Source organism: Zea mays, chromosome 10, assembly GCF_902167145.1.
Source record: "Zea mays cultivar B73 chromosome 10, Zm-B73-REFERENCE-NAM-5.0, whole genome shotgun sequence".
NCBI lineage: Eukaryota > Viridiplantae > Streptophyta > Magnoliopsida > Poales > Poaceae > Zea > Zea mays.
The window spans coordinates 142,003,079-142,021,793 of record NC_050105.1 but is presented as its reverse complement, the minus strand read 5'-3'; the positions used below and the strand labels follow the sequence as shown (position 1 = coordinate 142,021,793).

General features: G+C 45.1%; 3 protein-coding genes and 1 long non-coding RNA gene across 4 annotated transcripts; 3 read left to right on the top strand and 1 right to left on the bottom strand.

The window, feature by feature from the left end:
* Window positions 1-92: 92 nt before the first annotated feature.
* LOC100283076 (EREBP-4 like protein) lies at window positions 93-3,311 on the top strand. Its single transcript, NM_001155978.2, has 4 exons — window positions 93-437; window positions 1,623-1,910; window positions 1,995-2,075; window positions 2,703-3,311. The coding sequence occupies exons 1-4, from the start codon at window positions 317-319 to the stop codon at window positions 2,837-2,839; spliced, it is 627 nt and encodes a 208-aa protein (NP_001149450.2). The 5' UTR covers window positions 93-316; the 3' UTR covers window positions 2,840-3,311.
* Window positions 3,312-5,750: 2,439 nt separating this feature from the next.
* Window positions 5,751-8,504, bottom strand: LOC103642003 (putative kinase-like protein TMKL1). The gene is made up of 2 exons (XM_008665312.4): window positions 7,694-8,504; window positions 5,751-6,694 (listed from the first exon to the last, which is right to left on the bottom strand). Exons 1-2 carry the CDS (start codon window positions 8,223-8,225, stop codon window positions 6,099-6,101), a joined length of 1,128 nt encoding a protein of 375 aa, XP_008663534.1. The 5' UTR covers window positions 8,226-8,504; the 3' UTR covers window positions 5,751-6,098.
* A 4,090-nt stretch (window positions 8,505-12,594) lies between these two features.
* On the top strand, window positions 12,595-13,794 carry LOC111590317 (uncharacterized). The gene is made up of 3 exons (XR_002749434.2): window positions 12,595-12,686; window positions 12,809-12,902; window positions 13,027-13,794. It is a non-coding gene; the product is annotated as an uncharacterized lncRNA (long non-coding RNA).
* A 1,849-nt stretch (window positions 13,795-15,643) lies between these two features.
* Window positions 15,644-16,782, top strand: LOC103642908 (sister chromatid cohesion protein SCC2). Its single transcript, XM_020545523.1, has 5 exons — window positions 15,644-15,688; window positions 15,960-16,065; window positions 16,155-16,405; window positions 16,543-16,653; window positions 16,753-16,782. The coding sequence occupies exons 1-5, from the start codon at window positions 15,644-15,646 to the stop codon at window positions 16,780-16,782; spliced, it is 543 nt and encodes a 180-aa protein (XP_020401112.1).
* The last annotated feature ends 1,933 nt before the right edge of the window (window positions 16,783-18,715 follow it).

The following is an 18,715-nucleotide window of genomic DNA, read 5'->3' as shown; positions in this document are numbered from 1 at the left end:
GTATTTCACCGGATTTCCGGCCCCACATGACAGTGGCTTGAATAGATTACAACGCCAACGACAGCGCCGTCACCTAATTACGAAAAATATCTCGAGAGGTCAAGGTGGTAACCATGCTAGTTGTTCTCGTTCCCTTGTTAGTTGAGCTCTTTCCCTTCCTCGCTTGGAACCAAATCAATTCGGAGCGGCGGAGCAAAACGATCCCTTGCCTCGCTTCCATTCGAATCATCTCGAATGGGGCACTAATCGAGAAGCTAATGACGCACAAATCGCGAGATCTGTAGCGCCACTCGGCTTCACCGGCGGCGCGGCGGGCATGGAAGCGCAGAACGGCTCCGGCGTAGGGGCGCCCGTGGTGCTCAACGTGTACGACCTTACGCCCATGAACAACTACCTCTACTGGTTCGGCCTCGGTATTTTCCACTCCGGAATCGAAGGTGCTTATGTTCCCACTTCCTCTTGCCTCGGAATTTATTTTCCACTCCGAAAACATGGGTGTTCTGTTGAAGTTGTACTGTTGTACATATTCTCGTGCTCGTACAAGTACAATACCTGTTTGGAGGGGATAAAGTTTCAGCTGTGACTAGTAGTTACCCGAAACTGTAGTCTAGTGATTGAAGAGGGGAGAACGATAGTTTGTAGTTGAAGAGAAGGAGGCCGAAATTGCGATATTTTTTTGTTTTGAATTTCCAGGATATTACGAGCTTCTGCTGCTCTTCGTAGGCAACAAAAGAAATTCGATTAGTACCTTCCGAGCATCGAAGAAAACTGCTAAATCAGGGGGGGTCAAATTTTTCATCCGTTGTTTCTGACAGGTACGCAGCAGTTGTTGTCTTGTTGAAGCTTCAATGGCTGTAATGTGCTCAAATACGCCAGGTGAACTGTGGCATAGGGATGGACACTTAAGGTCTTGTTCGTTTGTGCCGGATTGGTGGGTCGGAACGATTCCTAACCGGATTGCTTCTCTAATTTATATAAACTTTGATTAGCTGGAATGATTCCGGGTGCAATCCGACACAAACGAACAAGGCCTAAAAAAGCTTCGAGTAGTAAGGGTGAATATTGTCTCAAAAATCAAAATAGGTGTATGTGTATCATGTTATGCATTGCCAACGGCTGGAATAATAGTTTGCGAGGGTTGGTACTTGGTAGGCGTGTGTTTTAGGACCTATTTGCTGTTCTAAAGTAAAAGACAATTTGCATCTGGGATGCAAAGAATCTCTTTTACAGCCACTCACATCCACCATCTTATGGTCCATATAAATAGAAGAAAAATAAATTACTAAAGAATTAAGTTACAAATTTTGATCTGTTTTTATGGGCCTCCAAGTGTTGGATGCGAGAGGCTGTAAAAGAGGTTGTTTGCATCCGGGATGCACATATTTTTTTCCGTTCTAAAACTGAAGGATATGTACTTCACTTTTCTGTGGTACTCTTGTTTGAGTGTTGTACCTTACACTATTTATTTGTAAGGCTGTACCATTAGTTCTCTGTCATAAAAAGTTATACCATTAGCAGTTGCCATTACCTCTTGACTTGCATTTGAGCTTGCATTGCGCTGGCTAACTGATTTTTACGAGTTTAAACTCAAACACCACTGTATGTTTTACTCAAATAAACAGTCCACGGCATGGAGTACGGATATGGAGCACACGAGTTTCCAACAAGTGGGGTATTTGAGGTGGAACCAAAGAGTTGTCCTGGTTTCACCTACAGAAGATCTGTGTGGATGGGCACAACTGACTTGTCTAGAGCAGAGTTCCGCTCGTTCATTGAAAATCTTGCAGGAAAGTACAATGGCAACACATACCATTTGATTTCAAAGAACTGCAACCATTTTACAGATGATGTCTGTAAAAACTTGACCAGGAAATCAATCTCTGGGTGGGTGAATCGGCTAGCAAGAGTGGGTTGGTATCACCAGTTTGATATGTCTTCGTCCTGACGTGCTTCATACTTTAGAGTATCTGATTGTATTCCCCCCTTATATTTAGGTTCATTTTTCAACTGTCTTCTACCAGAAAGCATCCAAGTTTCCACAGTAAGACACGTCCCTACTCATCCTGCATTTTCTGGTGAGTTTGTGCCTGACAATTCTTGTATGTATTTGTGCAGTTGGCCTGAGTTTTTTTTTAATGAACTGCTACCTAAATGTCTAGACCTTGTTATTATACTTTGCATTTTTCAAATGTCCTATATACATCAACTGATCAACTCATCAACATATGGAACCACCATTTGACTGGTATTCCTTGGTGTAATGAGCGATTGACCATCCTGAATACTTTACTAGTAAGTAATCTGGCAGCCTTTTGATCATATTCAAAATAACCACCAGGAGATCAAACTTTTTCTCTCTCCTTTTGACCTGGCATACTTTCGTTTCATGGAACATTAATCTGATTTGCTTGATGGTTATGTTATGCATGACTCATAATATACCTAGTAAAAAAGGGGCAATGATAATGTCTAGTAGCTAGCAAGTTAGATAGGGTTGAGTTATCAACACCACAGATTATTGATTTTCTTCAGCTCAATATAGTGTAACCTTCTATAAGCTATACTCCATATTCTAACTGACATTTGCAAACACCAGTAGATAGTTTTTATATGGTGTGAGCTGTGCCATCTTCTTGTTCATTTGCTAGTTATCTTCTATTTTGCTCACATTTTTGCTGCCCTTTATTTTCTCCCTTCCTTAGATGATGATATGGATTCGGTATCTTCATCGGTTATTGGAGACAGTGATCTGGAAGAGCTGGACCAACACCTTCTGCCATCAACTGCTGACGTCCATTCTATAGACGTGCCGCCAAAGCTAGCGAAAGATCTTCTCTGAGTTATTCAGCACTTTGGGTTTTCACATAGCAAGGATAACTTGGACTGCTGCAGTTGATGTCCACTGAGTGCTTCTCTGGGTGGCGCAGCCGCGCAGGACTCCAGGAATGTCGAATGCTGCTAATTGTATCGATTCTTTTGCCACTGAGGTCCTTACATGCACACAGAGCTCTCGACAGAAATGACACGCTTTCTAATCCTTTGCCTGTTGTTATGACTTTTATGTTGTGACTTCATCCTAAGTATCTTGTGTTCGAGCGATACTGTACGCATTCAGAATGCCGTCAATGGCGTGTCTGGTTCGAGGCATACAAAGTAGTATCTTGTGTTCGAGTGATATTGTAGGCACTGAGAATGCGTCAATGGTGTGTGTTTGACTGGTCACAGGTAATCCATCGAGTGTAGTTAAACCAAACAAATCTTAATATCATCTGGCTTCAATCCGTGCAGCTTTTCCTAGTGATATATACTCCCTCCGTTTCTTTTTATTAGTCACTGGATAGTGTAAAATTGCACTATCCAGCGACTAATAAAAAGAAACGGAGGGAGTATATATTTTGTTTTAATATATTTGGTGTTTGCATCTTCTTTTGAAGCCTATTGTCTCCCAATCTGTCGTGAAACCACCAGAATCTATTGAATCAGTTATGGATTCTCCGTCATTAATTGACGTAGTAGATGAAACTATTGTTTTGTGCTTGGGCTAAACGGCAGTCACTGCACGGTCAGATATACCTGCATTAACTAAAGAAGATCCATGACTCACAGGATTTAGGCTACGTATAGAATGGCAAAGACTGAAGACAATGAAGGACAGTGTACAGGATCCTTCTGTCTTATAGCTTTCTTATAAAATTGCAGGCGCTGATGCAGACTAGGGCTATAAATAGGAGTGATAAAGTTCGCCCCCAAAACGCTGTGCCTAAAGGTTATCAGGTACATGATCCAGCAACTGAAGGAAGGAGTACGTCGTCTTCCACTCTCCGTTCCCAGGAGAATTGCTGTCAAGACACTGTCGCGGGAGATGTTGAAAGAGATGGGAACCCTCAGCGGTGGCAACCAAAGTTTTATTGGACAGTAATCACGTGTATAACAAGTGATGGACATCTCTGTTTTTAATCTGGTGTGTATTTTGTAAAGGCAACATATCCAGTGCACATGAACTGCTGGTGCACATAATGCACATATTAAATCAGATCCTTTGATCTAAAATCCAACGTCTCAAACACATCCCACATCTCTCTCGTGCCTTTTTTATAAAATCCCCTTCCACCTCCCTCACTTAGTGCATGTCACTTTTCAGAAAGCTCACTAGCAGGCTGTTCGTCTCCCTGATTAGAGGCCTCTCATCTCCCTCATTTACCTCCTAGAAACGATCACCACGGATGACCCTCGTATGTTGTTAATTTTGTAATTAATTTATGGATTTTCTGCCCAGGGCGATTTAGAATCAACGGTCTCTTTGTTGGATGACATGTATCTTACCATGTCGTCCTATACAAGACTGTGGTACATAGGTATGGTGATCGAAAATGGCGCAGTGAAAGATTTACTGAATCTGTTGCATATTATTTTTTGTTTTTGAGCTGCAGCTTCAAATCATTGGTCGAAAAGTTAGAGCATATTCAGTTTTTTATGATATATCATATTTTATTTGAGAGGCAGAGAAAGATGGAGAGAGAACAATAGGGGATATATGTACTAGATGTTGTCAGTTTCTTTGCTCATTCTGTTGGTGCATGAAAACGCCACTATATATTCACCTACGCAATACATTCATATTCTATTGACCGGAGGAAGCAAAAAAAAAATCTGGCACGGCTGAACCCTGCATACTCCCCGCCGTTCTGATCAAGCAGATAAACAGTCCGCCACACAGCTTTCTAAAGAACGACACGACAGGAAGTGGGAGAGGCGGGAGGGCATTTTAGCAAATAGGCAGGAGAGAGAGAGGTGAGATAATTGTGAGACGTTTGATCTTAGATGAAAGGGCAGGATTTAATATGTGCATGATGTGCACCAGCAGTCTATGTGCATTGGATACGTTGCCTTTTGTAAATGTGTGTTGTAATTAGGCTGTCAAGAACATTGGCTGTGCTCGGTTCGGTGACTTGTTTACGCACGGCACCCTCTGCGCCACGGCAGAGGCACCATCTAGGCACGTGCCAGGAACAACAGCACATGGAGCGGCTAGAGTGGTTTTTCTTTGCTCGGCAAGATTGCCGTGTATGATGAGTATGAGCATGACCAATGTGATGGGTTTCTGAATGCTGACCGTCACAGGGTACTATGTGATTACGGTCACATGGTTGTAATTGTAAGTAGCAACAGAGCCTCGATCTCCTCGAGTGTGACAAAGAATTGACAGGTCCCTTCCATGCTGACCAGATTTGGCCGCATGCCGTGGGTGCAAAATTTGAGATCTGCGGCCTGGCATGCCCAGATTTACAGCACTGACATTCATGTTCGCCCACTCTCTAGTGATTAAAATGTCCGTTTGACCTGTTGCCAGGTCGAGAGAACAATTGGAAACAGACCAAGCTTTCCTACGTCCGATAGGGTTAAGCTTGACGTTGCAGCATGTAGCCGTGCTACTGATGTCGACATGGCAAAGCAGTGAAGCTTCGCTTCGAGGCCGACACAAAAGAGACGCTGATAGGACGTCACTAGCCGGTGCCTGCCTCCAGAAGGGCCGACGTACTTCATTGCTCACCCATGTTTTCCTTGTGGAAAGTCCAAGGATTGTTGATGACAAAGGAATCAAGAGACCAACAAACCCTATGCATGCATAGAGGCCTGGGCAGTGGGCAACTTTTGACCAGAAGGAGCCCTAGGGTATACAGGACCGAGAGAGAGTATGCATCATTGCTGTCACTGGCTTGCAATATTTTAGTAGAGTACTACTACATGTCTTGTCGACAAAATTCAGTCACCAGAGAGTTCAACAGATGCTAGTTGCCTGATACAGTTTCCACGTCGAAAGAAAGCACCCACGGTTTATGTTCTGGGATGAGTTCCTATGTAGTTACGTTGAAAAGTGTACCTTTTCTATACATGCACGCTTGTGGCTCCTAAGTTTACGTTACGATCATTCTCCAAACGCCGGCCCGCGCCAGTACAATCTCTGCCGTCGTATGCAACAAGTAACCAAACATTACAAGTAATCCTCTGTTGGGCGGTTGCTGCTATAACACCACACTTACTTTCTAAACAGGACCGGGGATAGCCTCACCGCCGCACCCGACCGCACGCCTCTACTATTATTGTCTTGCTATGTCCTCAAGCCTTTTCAGTATTTTCTTCGTATCCGGTCTCAACGACGGCGACGGATTACAGCAGGCCGTCGCCAGTTCGAAGTAGGCGTCCAGGCGGCCCTCCATCCCGGAGTCCTTGCTCCGCTTCAGAAGAAGCTCGGAGCCGAAAGCTTCTGAGATCTTCCTCTCCAGGACCAGGTCTCTGAAGGAGGCGGGCAGGTGGATGTCGCGCGCGTTCGGCGGCGGCTTATTACGGCCGTCTGCGACCTCCTTCTGAGCGAGCATCTCGACCATGATCACTCCCAGGCTGTACACGTCGCTCTCCCTTGTGGCGTCCCTCATCTTCATCAGCTCCGGGGCCTTGTAGCCCTGCGCCGCAGACGTCTCGAGCATCTCCTGCGCCGCGGCGGAGTTCAGCAGGAGGTAGAGCCCGAAGTCTGAGATCCTGGGCTGGAAATCGGCGTCCAGCATGACGTTGTTTGTTTTGAGGTTGCCGTGAACGTTTGCCTTGTGCGACGCTGTGTGGAGGTGGTCCAGTCCTTTGGCGATCCCGATCGACAGCTTGCAGATTATCTCCCACCTCTGTGAATCATTGATTCCCTCTGCAGGTCAGAATAGTAGATAAAGATCAGAACTTGCAAACTGAGACTAGCTGGTTATCGATCTGGTAATGGCCGGTGGAATTCCTTTATGACCAAACAAAACTGTCCTTTTCAAGCACTTGGTTATCGATTTGGTGCATGCATGCATGCAAGCAATTAAGCAGCAGAAACTATTATGCAAGTTTTTATCTACTAGACTAATTGATGGTTAAGATATAGTATATGTTTAATCAAAGAATACGATCCAACAACTCCCTGAAAACGAATGCTGATAGATGCAGGAAACCACAAACAGTTCACAAGTGCCACCACTCCACCAACATATAAAGCCCAGAATATATCTATCTGATAATAAAAACAACCACCGTGTGCTTCTGGAAAAAAAGCTGGCTCCCCCCCCCCCCCCCCCCCCCCCAAAGCCTTGATTTGATGGAGGACTTGCATCACCCAAATTATAGAGACAACAATTAAAAGCTCGAAAGCATTACTACCGAAAAGGAGTGAAGCTTGCCACATGTGAACCCGGGATCTTACGCAACAAGAATGAAGATGCTCAGTGAAGCAGATAACAACCAACCATGAAAATTTTACTAAGCACTTTATGAACTGTCCCTTTGTGTAGTTGAGGTCTTGAGGACAAGAGCATAAAGCGTAACAGTGAAGACACATGGCTAAAAGTAACAAGAAAAAAAAAACCCACCCTGCAAGGCTGTAACATAGTACCCACCCACCAAGCCACCACAGCAATTTGCTTAATCTGCGTAGCATCATTGCCTGCGACTGCGACGCTTTTACTGAAGCCCGCAGGCATGAGATGACGAGATCATCTAAATCTGAGACCAAGTGCAAATTCTGCAGTAAATCCAAGCGATGGAACCAGGACCAGGAATTCTTACCGGTACCGACACTCGAGCAAATCGTTTCGCGTGATCAGCCTTACTCGAAGCTACTAGTTTGGGTCGAGAACAAACGATGACGTGAAGGGGGGAAACGACAGACCTTGCAGCAATCGGCGCAGCGAGCCGGCGGCGTAGAACGGGTGGACGAGCAGCTTCTCCCCGCGGGGGCCGATGTAGAGCGCGCGGATCGGCACGAGGTTGGGGTGGCGCGCGGCGCCGAGCGCCCGCGCGGCCGCGCGGGCCTCGTCGGCGCCCGCGGCGCAGGCCGGGCGCACGAACCGGAGCAGCGCGACGGCCTCGCCGGCGCTGAGCCCGGCGCGGTACAGCGTGCTGTGCGAGGACTTGGCCACCACCTCCCCGGGCGCCTCGAGGATCGCGGCCACCGTGAGCGCCTCGCCGCCGGGGAACCGCATCAGCGCCTCCTCCCCCCCGCCGGCGGCGTATCCGCCCGAGGCGCCGCCCGCCTGGAACCGGTCCGCCCTCGCGCCGCCGCCGTGCGAGGGCAGTACCGAGCGGTCGCGGCCGCGACCCCGGCCGCGGCGGCGGCGGCAGCGGACGAAGCAGAAGATGGCCAGAGCGACCGCCGCCGCGAGAGCCGGGAAGAGGACGGCGTTGATGAGCACCTTGCGCATTGGTCTCCGTTCTAGACTTGGGCGCGCGCTCTACTCTAGATCGGAGGGAGGGAGGGAGCACGGACCGCGGCGTGCTTGGTTGCTCTTGCTTGGGGGGGCAAATGGGCAATGTGGAAGGAGGAAGGGGGTGCGGTGATTGTGGGGGTTTGGAATTTGAGAGAGGTTTGCTTGACTTGGTGAACCGTGAACGTGCTTCTTTTGGGCTGGCCTGCTTCTGCTTTTCCTCTGTCCTGCTCCTGCGAAGACGGCAGAGACTGCTATTCTTGCCGTTGGGATGGAGGAGAGGCTACACCTACAGTACACACAGACTATTTTAAACTTGCTGTCTTTATCAATGGCATCTCTCCTATCGCTAGTTTTATACACGAAATTTACGTATTTATCACTCGAAATTTCTACGTATATACGTACCGCTTTTGCTGACGTAACATATCGAGTAGTCGGGCAGCGTAGCAGCGCCTCTCAAAAACCACTGCAGAGCTCTCTCCGTCGCTAACACGTGGGAGCTCCACCAGTCAGCTTCTGCTTCAACCTAGCGTTTCACACACGTGGTGCTTCTCCGAGCGCTCGATGCTGCCGCGCTGCTGTGCTGGTGGAAGCCGTCCGATCCCTGTCCCATGGTCAGGAAGGACTCTGGACTCGGGACGCCAAATCGGGCCGGGGCCACCATTCTACCGTCCGCAACGCGACGACACCGACAATGCCGCAAACCCACTGAGCCTACATGTATGCCATTTTTTATCTATTACGTTTCAAACTGTTTCAATTTAACGATCAATAGTTTTGTATTCTATATTTACTCATATACTAGCATGGTAATTTTAGATGAAGGCAATGTCTAGAAGGAGCTTTGTCAAATTGTCTAGAAGGAGCTTTGGCGTTACCTTCATTCTAAATTAATACATTTCCGCTTTCTTGAATACTGTTTCCCTATATACTTAAGTATATTTGGTGGAGATCTACATTCTAATAAAAACGTTTTGAATTCAACTTTTTTTGCAATAAATGTTTCGAATAGACTGGGTTTTGGTTCGTATGAAGTATGTTTTTTTTTTCAAAAAAAAACTTAAAAATAAACATATGCTTCAAAAAAGATTACGCCCCGTTTGGATCATTGGAATTGAATTCCATTCTAATAATAGTAATTTAGGCATATATCAATTAAGCTAATTCGGTTTTATGCAAAATATATTTGTATACTATTATTAGCAAGATGTCGAAGATATTTATGTGCTACATTTTTACTATATGGGAGTGAGACGAAGAATATCATGTAAGTTATAGATTAGAAACCAATTCTAGTAATGTATAAAATCATTTCCCACCCTCTACCCCATGAATTTGAGATAGACTTATATCTGAACTTTAGAAAGTGGTGGAATGTCAAATTCCAAACTAAATAAGTTACTTTATTGAGTGAATTCCAATTCCTCTAAAATGAAGGGATCCAAACGCCCCGTTAGGACTTTTTCGTGTAGAAAGGGAAACATAAACACAACCTATTTTTAACTTGTTACACTTAATTGTTCTTAAATTTACAACTAAAGTGTATAAGATGATGATAAAAATAGGTGTGTGACCACATTTTAGCCGATTCGAACGTGTAGTTTAAAAAGAGAAGCGTCTCTCTTGGTTTCGAGTGTGAATCGGAACCGTTCCAAAGTGTCAAACACATATAACGACTTATAGTTTAGAAAAAAAAAGGGATAAACAAAGTACATACAGTTATAAAAATGCCAGATTCAGACGACTCTTTCTGGGGCATTAGGATATATGTATGTCACTATGTAATAGTATTACACATATGTGTGTGATTAGAACTGGCATTGACTTTATATGGCGTTCTTTAGTTTTTGTTACTGACATACAATATAGTGAAGTGTGAAGCTGTGTGGTCCCCGAAGATCAAAACGATGCCGTACGTGCAGAAAAGCTACGAATGTAGGACAGAAATATGTGTCATGTTGAGAAAACGGACCTTCACTTGATTTTTGATTTTGCTGATGTTAGGTTCAACGAATTATAGAGCGATTCTTCTTCCCATTCTGATCCTGTTGCGTCGTATAGAACCAAGCAGGTCCTTGTTTTTGATACCACATATACACTCTCTCTTTTCTATATAGAAAAAAAAAAACTGAAAAACTTGTATAGCCCGGTACCTAACGAATGGTGTGAGACGCCAACCGTAGCCGACGACGGCCAGCACTCACGTATCACGGTATCACGTATAATAAGCGCCGATGTGTACGGCGTACTGGCAGGCAAGCACGCGCGTCCGCATTCACACACACAACATAATAAGACGCGTGGACTTGCACAATAGCCAAAAAAATAAATATAGTGGGCCGATTTTTTTGTGAATATTTAAGAAAGCATATATAAATTAGCTAAGGAAATAAAAACCTGCAGCTATTCAAGATACTTTTCGCCGTGTAAGATCATCCGACGAAAATTAATAGAAATCTAATTTATGCCGAGTTCCACATATAAACTGATAAAAAATAATCTGATAGTTTTTACCGGTGTAGCCAACGAAAATAAAGTGATTTACGTCGGTTAAGAAAAAACCGAGGGTAATTAATACTCCCTCTTCGTTTCTTTTTAGTTGTTGCTGGATAGTTAAATTTTGCACTATCCAGCGACAACTAAAACGAAATACATGGAGTAATTTTTAACGGCCATAGTTGGCTGAAAAAAACAAGACTATACCAACATAAAATAGTTAATTTTATCGATATAACTCAAATTCCCTATCGCCGATCAACTGATGACCGGCACGGTAGCACTGGTGGGTGGGTTTCGTCCTCTTCTGGAGTCCGGACGCAGCTCAGGCTGTTCACAGCCCGGTAAATTTGTACCTTTAGGCTATCCGCACTGGCGGACTGGAAAGCAAACGCTGTCCGTTTGGAGTCCGCGATACAGTAGGCCGTGTCTGCAGCGGTGAACTCGTTCACCTACACTAAAATACAGTCGGGCGTCAAAAACTCCAAATATAGCGCTGAACTGAGCCATGCAAGGTGGGACGGCTGCAAGGCTTGCGAGCCAGGTGGGACGACTGCAGGTGTGAGGCGGGCCCAGTATGGATATAGAGTAAACATGAGTGCGGAGGATTGTAGTATAGAGTAAAGAATTTTGCGCACTCATACTACTCTAAATTTTTACCCTAAAAAGAATATTCTGTCCTGATCAGCAAAATTCTTTACTCTATACTACAATCCTCCGCACTCATGTTTACTCTATATCCATACTGGGCCCGCCTCACACCTGCAGTCGTCCCACCTGGCTCGCAAGCCTTGCAGCCGTCCCACCTTGCATGGCTCAGTTCAGCGCTACATTTGGAGTTTTTGACGCCCGACTGTATTTTAGCGTAGGTGAACGAGTTCACCGCTGCAGACACGGCCTACTGTATCGCGGACTCCAAACGGATAGCGTTTGCTTTCCAGACCGCCAGTGCGGATAGCCTAAAATTTTAACTCCTATTTTTTATCTTCTACAGTGATTTTCTCTAAATTATCCACTATATTTATCTACTATAGTGCTAGAGGAAGGGGCAGTGCTGCGCATAGCCTTGTGATAGCACTACAAAAACGCCTCATCATTTCGGTTGTGGCTACCGAGAGTAAAGGAAGAACCCCTATGATCCGCACGCAACAGCGTGCGCGTTCCGTGGGCACAAGGTTCCAGACGTGTCGTGCATGGTATCTGGAGTTCTGGACAGCGCTTTTTTGGCTTATTTTATCTCGTATTTCAAACTTTACGTTATAAACGATATAGTTTATAGTGTAAATTTTTTATTTTATACGGTCTATTGCGAACAGTCTAAAGTCTAGTTTAGAAGCAAGAGAATCGAAGGAGAATTTAAATCTCCTTCCATTATGTTGCTCTCAAACTAGTTGTGACTGTTATTTTTTGAGAGAGTCCAGGTGGGCACTGGCTGTCTGCGAGCTCGCGTGGGATTGCCAAACAACTCGGTGGGCTGGTATCTTTTCTTCCGGTGCAAAAGTACTTCTCTATCCAAATAATAAACAGATTTTGCAGGAAGGCCGAGAGGTGGCCGTGGTGGGCTCAGGCCTGTTTATCTTTTCTTCCCCTGCAAAAGTACTCCTCTGTTATAGAGTGAGGTTCTGATTGGCAGATAGTATCAAGAATTGGTAAATTAGATAACATCTTCCCCCTCCCCCTTCCGGAACGAGATCGTCTGCAGTCAGCCAATATGACCTGCCTCTGCAGTCACGCGATCCGTGCCGTTTATCACACATCGAACAGCTACTGGCTTCTATGGGCTTTGTCCTTCACAGCTAGCTTCCGGCCCATTAATTCCCGGCCCAATAAATTGGCTCTAACGTCATTAGCCACAGCTGGCGCTGAAGCTAGGTATTTTTGGCGTCGGTTCTGTTTTTTGGCGCGACGGCGACTTGTGCCGCAGCTTTGTCGTCCTCCATTTGATGCACATCCGCACAGGTGATCATCTCATGAATTCCATCTATTCTTTAATACTTTGATTGCATTGTGGTCTCTTTACATCAATACGAACTCATGGACGTTCTCATGGGTATGGCGTTCTCTTATTTTCTTCCCATTAGAAATCAGATTAACTTGGAATTGATCAAAGGGGACACCAACTTCAGCTTGTTGCATCAAAAAGGAAATCCACGCATCTGAAATGGAAGGGAATAGGTATGTAATAAACCAGTAATAAACCTATTGATAATCCAGTAACAAGACTATTATTGTTCAGCTACGGTTGGACCATTTTAAACTTGTGTTGTTTAGCTTACCCCCAAATACAAAATCCTTGCAGGGAAGGTTTATTGCCTGTTCTAGTACCTCGAGTTGGAATGGAGTTCGGTACAATAGAAGAGGCTTGGATGTTTTGGGTTGGTTATGGAGGTCTAAAGGGCTTTGAGGTTAGGAAAATGTACACAAACAAAAGAAAGTCAGATGGGAAGGTTAGGTCCTGCAGATATGTTTGTGCAAATGAGGGTCATAGATTGAAAGATAAAAGGGATCATCTAACAAAGTGTCCAAGAGCTGAAACAAGAACTGATTGTCAAGTTCGGATGGGTGTTGTAATGGACCGAGAGAAGGGAAATTATAAAGTGTTAGATCTGATTTTAGAGCACAATCATATTCTTCACTTGCCACAAACCTCACACTTGATGGTGTCTCAAAGGAAAATTTCAGAGCTACAAGGTTTTGAAATTGAGACAGCTGATGATGCAGGAATTATGCCTAAAGCTGCACATGGATTGGCTAGTCTGCAGGTTCACTTGTTTTTTTAATTTTGCAGAGTGGAGTCAGTAACGATCTTGATGCTGAATTCTAATAACAAAGCTTGGTGGAGAGCATAGCTGAGTTCTCTGTTGCTGTTGATGCTTTGTTGCCACCTGAATGCTGAATTCTAGTACCAGAACTTGGTTGGAATAGCTTTTGCTTTTATAATTCAAGTGAACCCATATATGTTAAGTACTGCTCTTTGATTGCTAGAATCTGGTGATGCAAAAATGTTTGGTTGTTTGTTGCCACAAGTGCTCTGTTGCCGTAAATAAAACTCTTTTGACTGTGCCAATTGTTGTACTCTGAAGATCGCTTCTAATGGCATTCCTGGCCTGTTAGCTGCGCCGGTCGGAGTGGCCGGAGGTCCACCACCTGTTCGTGACTTTCGCCAAACGCCTTCTGTTGCCTCCTTGCTAGTGATTGAGTGGGTCAAATTTATTGGGCCAACATCCAGCTTACAGAGAAATGGAGAGCCTGAGAGCTGTTAACGGTTGGATCCACAACAAACGGCACAGATCGCGTGACTGCAGAGGCAGGTCGTGTTGGCTGACTGCAGACGATCTCGTTCCCCCCTTCCACCCTCATGTGTAACCTGTGAATATTTCCCTGATTAATGAAACTACAGGGGGTCACTCCCTACATAAGTGCTAAAAAATTGAACATATATTGTAAAAATGACAAAACCATAGGAACAAATTTATAAAATCCCACCAACTATTCTCTACTATTCGTTAAGAGTGTAAGGAGGGCGTCCACCGCCTCACCACGGCTCCGCCCTCCTCCACCACGCGATGCCCGCGCCTGCTCCCGCCTACCCCCTCCGCAGTCCGCACCGTGCACCCGCCTCCCCCGCGAAAGCCATCGCCGAGAAATCTGCGCCCGTCACCGTGAAATCCGCCCTCCCCTCGCCGCCTTCCCAGCCGGCAATCTCTCCTCAACCTCCCCGCGACCCAAATCTCCCTCGCCCCCTCGCACCTCATCCTGTGCACGATGCTCGCCCGTCCACGCCCGCTCCTCCACGCCCTGGGTCGGTCAGACCTAGACCCAAACCCCAAAGCTCCTCTTGCTCGTCGTCATCGTCGCCTCCTCCCCCTTTCCTAGGAGGGCGTCCTCGCCGATGTGCCGCCTTCCAACAAGATTTGTTCACCTATCGTCGTGCCCATCAAGCCGAGTAGCCGACATCGACACCACCGTCGCCCCTGCACCACCCCCTCCCCCGCGTGCGTCCCTGCCCCCCCCCCCCCCCCCGAGCTCGCGCAGGCCGGAGGACCGCGCTCGACCCCCTGAAGATTGCTCCCTCCCCAAGGAGCTGGCGGCGCCGTGGCTGCGTCGGGAGAAGGAGGCCGCAGAGGACGTCGTGCGGGGGCTGCGGCGGGAGCTCGACTCCGAGCGGGCCTCCCCGGAGACGGCAGCCAGATCCCCCTCGGGCTCGATGGCGCTGCCATCAGCTTACTCCTCTGTTGCCCGTGGCCGGCGCGGGGGTTTGATTCCCGGCGTTTCCTCGTTCTCTGATTTGGTCGTGCCACCAACGTCGATTGCCTCCACCTAGATGATATCGTGAGTGCCCTCTCTCCTATCCCTGCTTTGCTCCTCAGCGCCTCCATGAGGGCTACTGTTGAGCTGAGCGGTCCTCGGGCCTTTTATCCCCTCGCACGAACATGCTCTCTTCCCCTTTAGTCAACGTACTCATAGCTTGGTCTGCTCTGCAATTTTGAATTGAATCGGTGGTGGTTAGTTTTGAGATTATCTGGTTGTTGCTGTTTGCGAGGGTGATTTGGGGGCCTTGGATGGCGAGGATTTGAGTGGATTCAAGAGGAACAAGTGAAGGTGAAGTCCTGATCTGGACCCCCACTGTGGTATGTGCCATGAGGAAGTTGTTCTTCTCCAAGTCGGCCTACAAGGTGACCAAGCTCCACACCACGCTCCACTCATGGCTGCCCCTCGAGAGGAAGGCGCCACCGAGCTCAACCAGGAGAGCCGATGGCCGGTGAGACACAACGCTAGCCGTTTTCAGAACCCGGTCAGATGAGTGACTGCTGTTGTTTCAGGTGTGGTCTTCTCTGCTGCTGTACCGGCAGATCCTCGACGAGATCGAGGCCAACGACTACGACAACTTCACCCGGAAGGCCTATGTTCCGAAGATGAAGAAGCTGATGGCGTTGCCCAAGGCGTACCTGAGATCACTGGTGGTCCCTCCTCCTCTTCTCAGGCTGAGAGCCAGAGACGCTATTCCACCCTAACATAGACCGGTCTCTCTCTCATTATCGGTACATAGCAACAGCAGTGAATGATCGATATGATGTACAAATTTCTGGCCAAGCTATTCGGAGGATCCTCCAGCCTGTGTGGGAGAAGCTCTCCAAGTTCTCCCATAGAGAGCATTTTTATGTTAGATACCACCAGTTTCTTATAGATGCCAGTTCTTTGTGCTAAGGCCTAAGGGGCTTTCTGTTGTAGAATGAACTAATCTCAGATTCAATTGCTTCAAAGAAGCCAAAAATAAGGAAGAGAGAAAATAACAATTCTGTTTCAAGTTCTGCTCCCAGCATTCCTAATACTCAAGGTTTGTTTCTATTGCTTTGTATATCCTACCCATGTAGCTTCCCTTTTTTTTCGAGTTCTACTGATTCTGGTTATAATTATGCTTTTTAGATGTTATCACTACCTTCTGTGAGGTGGTGGAGGATTTCTGTGGAAAAACCAAAATTCCTGACGATGGAGATGGCGGTGACTGGTTGTCAATCCCACTTGGTGATGTTAAGGTTCTCGTGAATGAAATTACATCTGTTCGATCCAAAAGGATATTGCATGAGGTTCCTATGGATACAGTTACAAGGTTATTGGATGTGATTGACCGTCAGATTCGATATTCTCAAGGTTTGTCGATAGATGTGAAAGAAAATGTGAGTTACTTACCATGTCATAGTAGTTTACATTTTTAAAATTTGCATTTAATTTTATCTTATTCTGTTTCAGAGCCATTTAGTCAATTTCTTGCATGTTATAACTTAGCAACTAACAAATGATTGGATACCTTCAGTCTGATGTCGTTGATGCTGAACCTCTGGTTTTCTCTGCTTTGGAGTCCAGTCATGCTGCGTTGGCAATTATGACCCACCATGATATGCCAAAGCAACTGTACCGAGAAGAAGTATGCCCACGCTAAATTCCTTTCTCAGCTTGCTGTGAAATGGTATTGTTACGGACTTACGATTGCTGATTGTTTCCTTTTTTGCCTCCTGAAAACCAGCTTATTGAGCGGATTATTGGATGTGATTGACCGTCAGATTCGATATTCTCAAGGTTTGTCGATAGATGTGAAAGAAAATGTGAGTTACTTACCATGTCATAGTAGTTTACATGATTATTAGTATTTTGTAGCCTGGATTAACCTCACTACAATTCTCTATCAGTCTACTTGTCTTTCTTCAGTTAATTTTCCTAAAGTGAAATCGTGTGATAGTTGTTCGTTCGGTTAGCAAAAAATGATAGGAGTTACAACTCAGTTGGTTGTAGAAGTTTGGTAGCCTTGCACAATGTTTAGAAGAAGCCATAATATTGAGCAGATGACAGATTCCCTGTCCTTGATGTTTTGATTATTTTAATCTGTTAAAGTGGAGGCAAAAGCTATATTTTTAGTTCATATACAAATGTTCATTTAAAAATGGTGTGTACACCTACACATCAAACAGTATCAAATCCATCTTTTATGCCTTTCTTCAGTTATTTTTCCTAAAGTGAAATCGTGTGATAGTTGTTTCATTCTGTTAGCAGAAACTGATAGGAGTTATAGCTCAGTTGGTTGTAGAAGTCTGGTAGCCTTGCTATTATCAAGCTGATATCATATAATTGTCCATGTTTTACACAATGTTTAGAAGAAGCCATAATAATGAGCAGATGATAGTTTAATGAGCAGATGTCAGTTTCTATTTTCTTCTGCTCAATATATAAGGGCTTATTCGGTTATTTTCAATCCATATGGATTGGAGGGGATTGATACGGATTGGAGGAGATTTTGACTTACTAGGGATTGAAACCCCATCAATCCCCCTCAATCCATATGGATTGGGGTAGAACCGAACAAGCCCTAATGGGGCGCAGTTCTCCTGCGCGTCCAAGAAAAAAATGTTTTGACTATTTTAATCTATCAAAGTGGAGGCAAAAGCTATATTTTCAGTTCATATACAAATGTTTATTTAAAGATGGTGTGTACACCTACACATTAAACAGTATCAAATCCATCATTTAAAAGGTAATACGGCTTGTTTGATTGACACCATATGGATTTTAAAAGGAGTTTGGTGAGAACGTGTGTCGCACTAAGCCAGCTGCGAGCTCGAGTGAGAATACAGGCATTGCTTAGGACCACTACGCTGAATTTCTATTCATGCGAACCTATATAAACCAATGCCGGTTTAAACTATCTTTTCCTATGTACATAGTCATGTACTACATGAAGCTGTAAAATAACACTTAAACTAGCTTATGGGTTTCCTAGAACTCTGGTTTTAATACATGCAAATTTTGCTGATGGCGTCCTGCTTCTTGATTTTATTGCTAGCTGTTTACGTGCATCTGTTCCTTCCACATCGTGATCCGGGTCAAGGAGATTCTGAAGGTCAGGGAAATCGGCGGCGAGCGCAGCCTCATTGATAACTTCTTCTGCTACCACGTGTAGAAGTAAGGTACACAGTTTTCACGATGTGATAAATATTATATACCTTGCTTTTAGTGTATTTTTCTTTTTTTCTTTCATGATCCCTTCAACATTATCCACCTTCAGTAACCTTCCACATGATTATATTTTGCTTAAAAGGTCTTTTTCAGATTTAACTATAGTCTTCTTGGTACCTCTAGAATGTGATATAAATTCCACTTAAAAGGTCTTTTTTGAAACTGACTATAGTCTGTTGGGTCACACTGTGTACATATTCATGCTCACTTTTTCATTGTCTTCACCTGTTAACTTTCCAGTGCTATTGGTACTTCATTTTCCGGTTTGGATATTCAAGTATATATTCCTTGATTTTACCTTCCAGCATCTCGCCTCAGTCTGCGTATGAACTTTAATTATGCCAGTTGTGAGCTCAATTGAGAATATAGGCCTTGCTTAGGACCACTGTGCTGAATTCTTTTGATGCGAACTTAGATAAACCAATGACGATTTGTATATACATGTGTGTGTATGAACTTTAATTATGCATCATCCTTCT

What these genes read in the sequence shown, in the direction of transcription:
- LOC100283076 (NM_001155978.2), top strand. Translation starts at nt 317, where the DNA reads ATGGAAGCGCAGAACGGCTCCGGCGTAGGGGCGCCCGTGGTGCTCAAC. An exon ending in TTTCCACTCCGGAATCGAAG is followed by an intron (nt 438 to 1,622) that starts GTGCTTATGTTC and finishes TCAAATAAACAG; the next exon opens with TCCACGGCATGGAGTACGGA. An exon ending in TACTCATCCTGCATTTTCTG is followed by an intron (nt 2,076 to 2,702) that starts GTGAGTTTGTGC and finishes TCCCTTCCTTAG; the next exon opens with ATGATGATATGGATTCGGTA.
- LOC103642003 (XM_008665312.4), bottom strand. Translation starts at nt 8,225, where the DNA reads ATGCGCAAGGTGCTCATCAACGCCGTCCTCTTCCCGGCTCTCGCGGCG. An exon ending in GCTGCGCCGATTGCTGCAAG is followed by an intron (nt 6,695 to 7,693) that starts GTCTGTCGTTTC and finishes TCTGACCTGCAG; the next exon opens with AGGGAATCAATGATTCACAG.
- LOC103642908 (XM_020545523.1), top strand. Translation starts at nt 15,644, where the DNA reads ATGAAGAAGCTGATGGCGTTGCCCAAGGCGTACCTGAGATCACTG. An exon ending in AGGCGTACCTGAGATCACTG is followed by an intron (nt 15,689 to 15,959) that starts GTGGTCCCTCCT and finishes TTTCTGTTGTAG; the next exon opens with AATGAACTAATCTCAGATTC. An exon ending in CGATAGATGTGAAAGAAAAT is followed by an intron (nt 16,406 to 16,542) that starts GTGAGTTACTTA and finishes GGATACCTTCAG; the next exon opens with TCTGATGTCGTTGATGCTGA.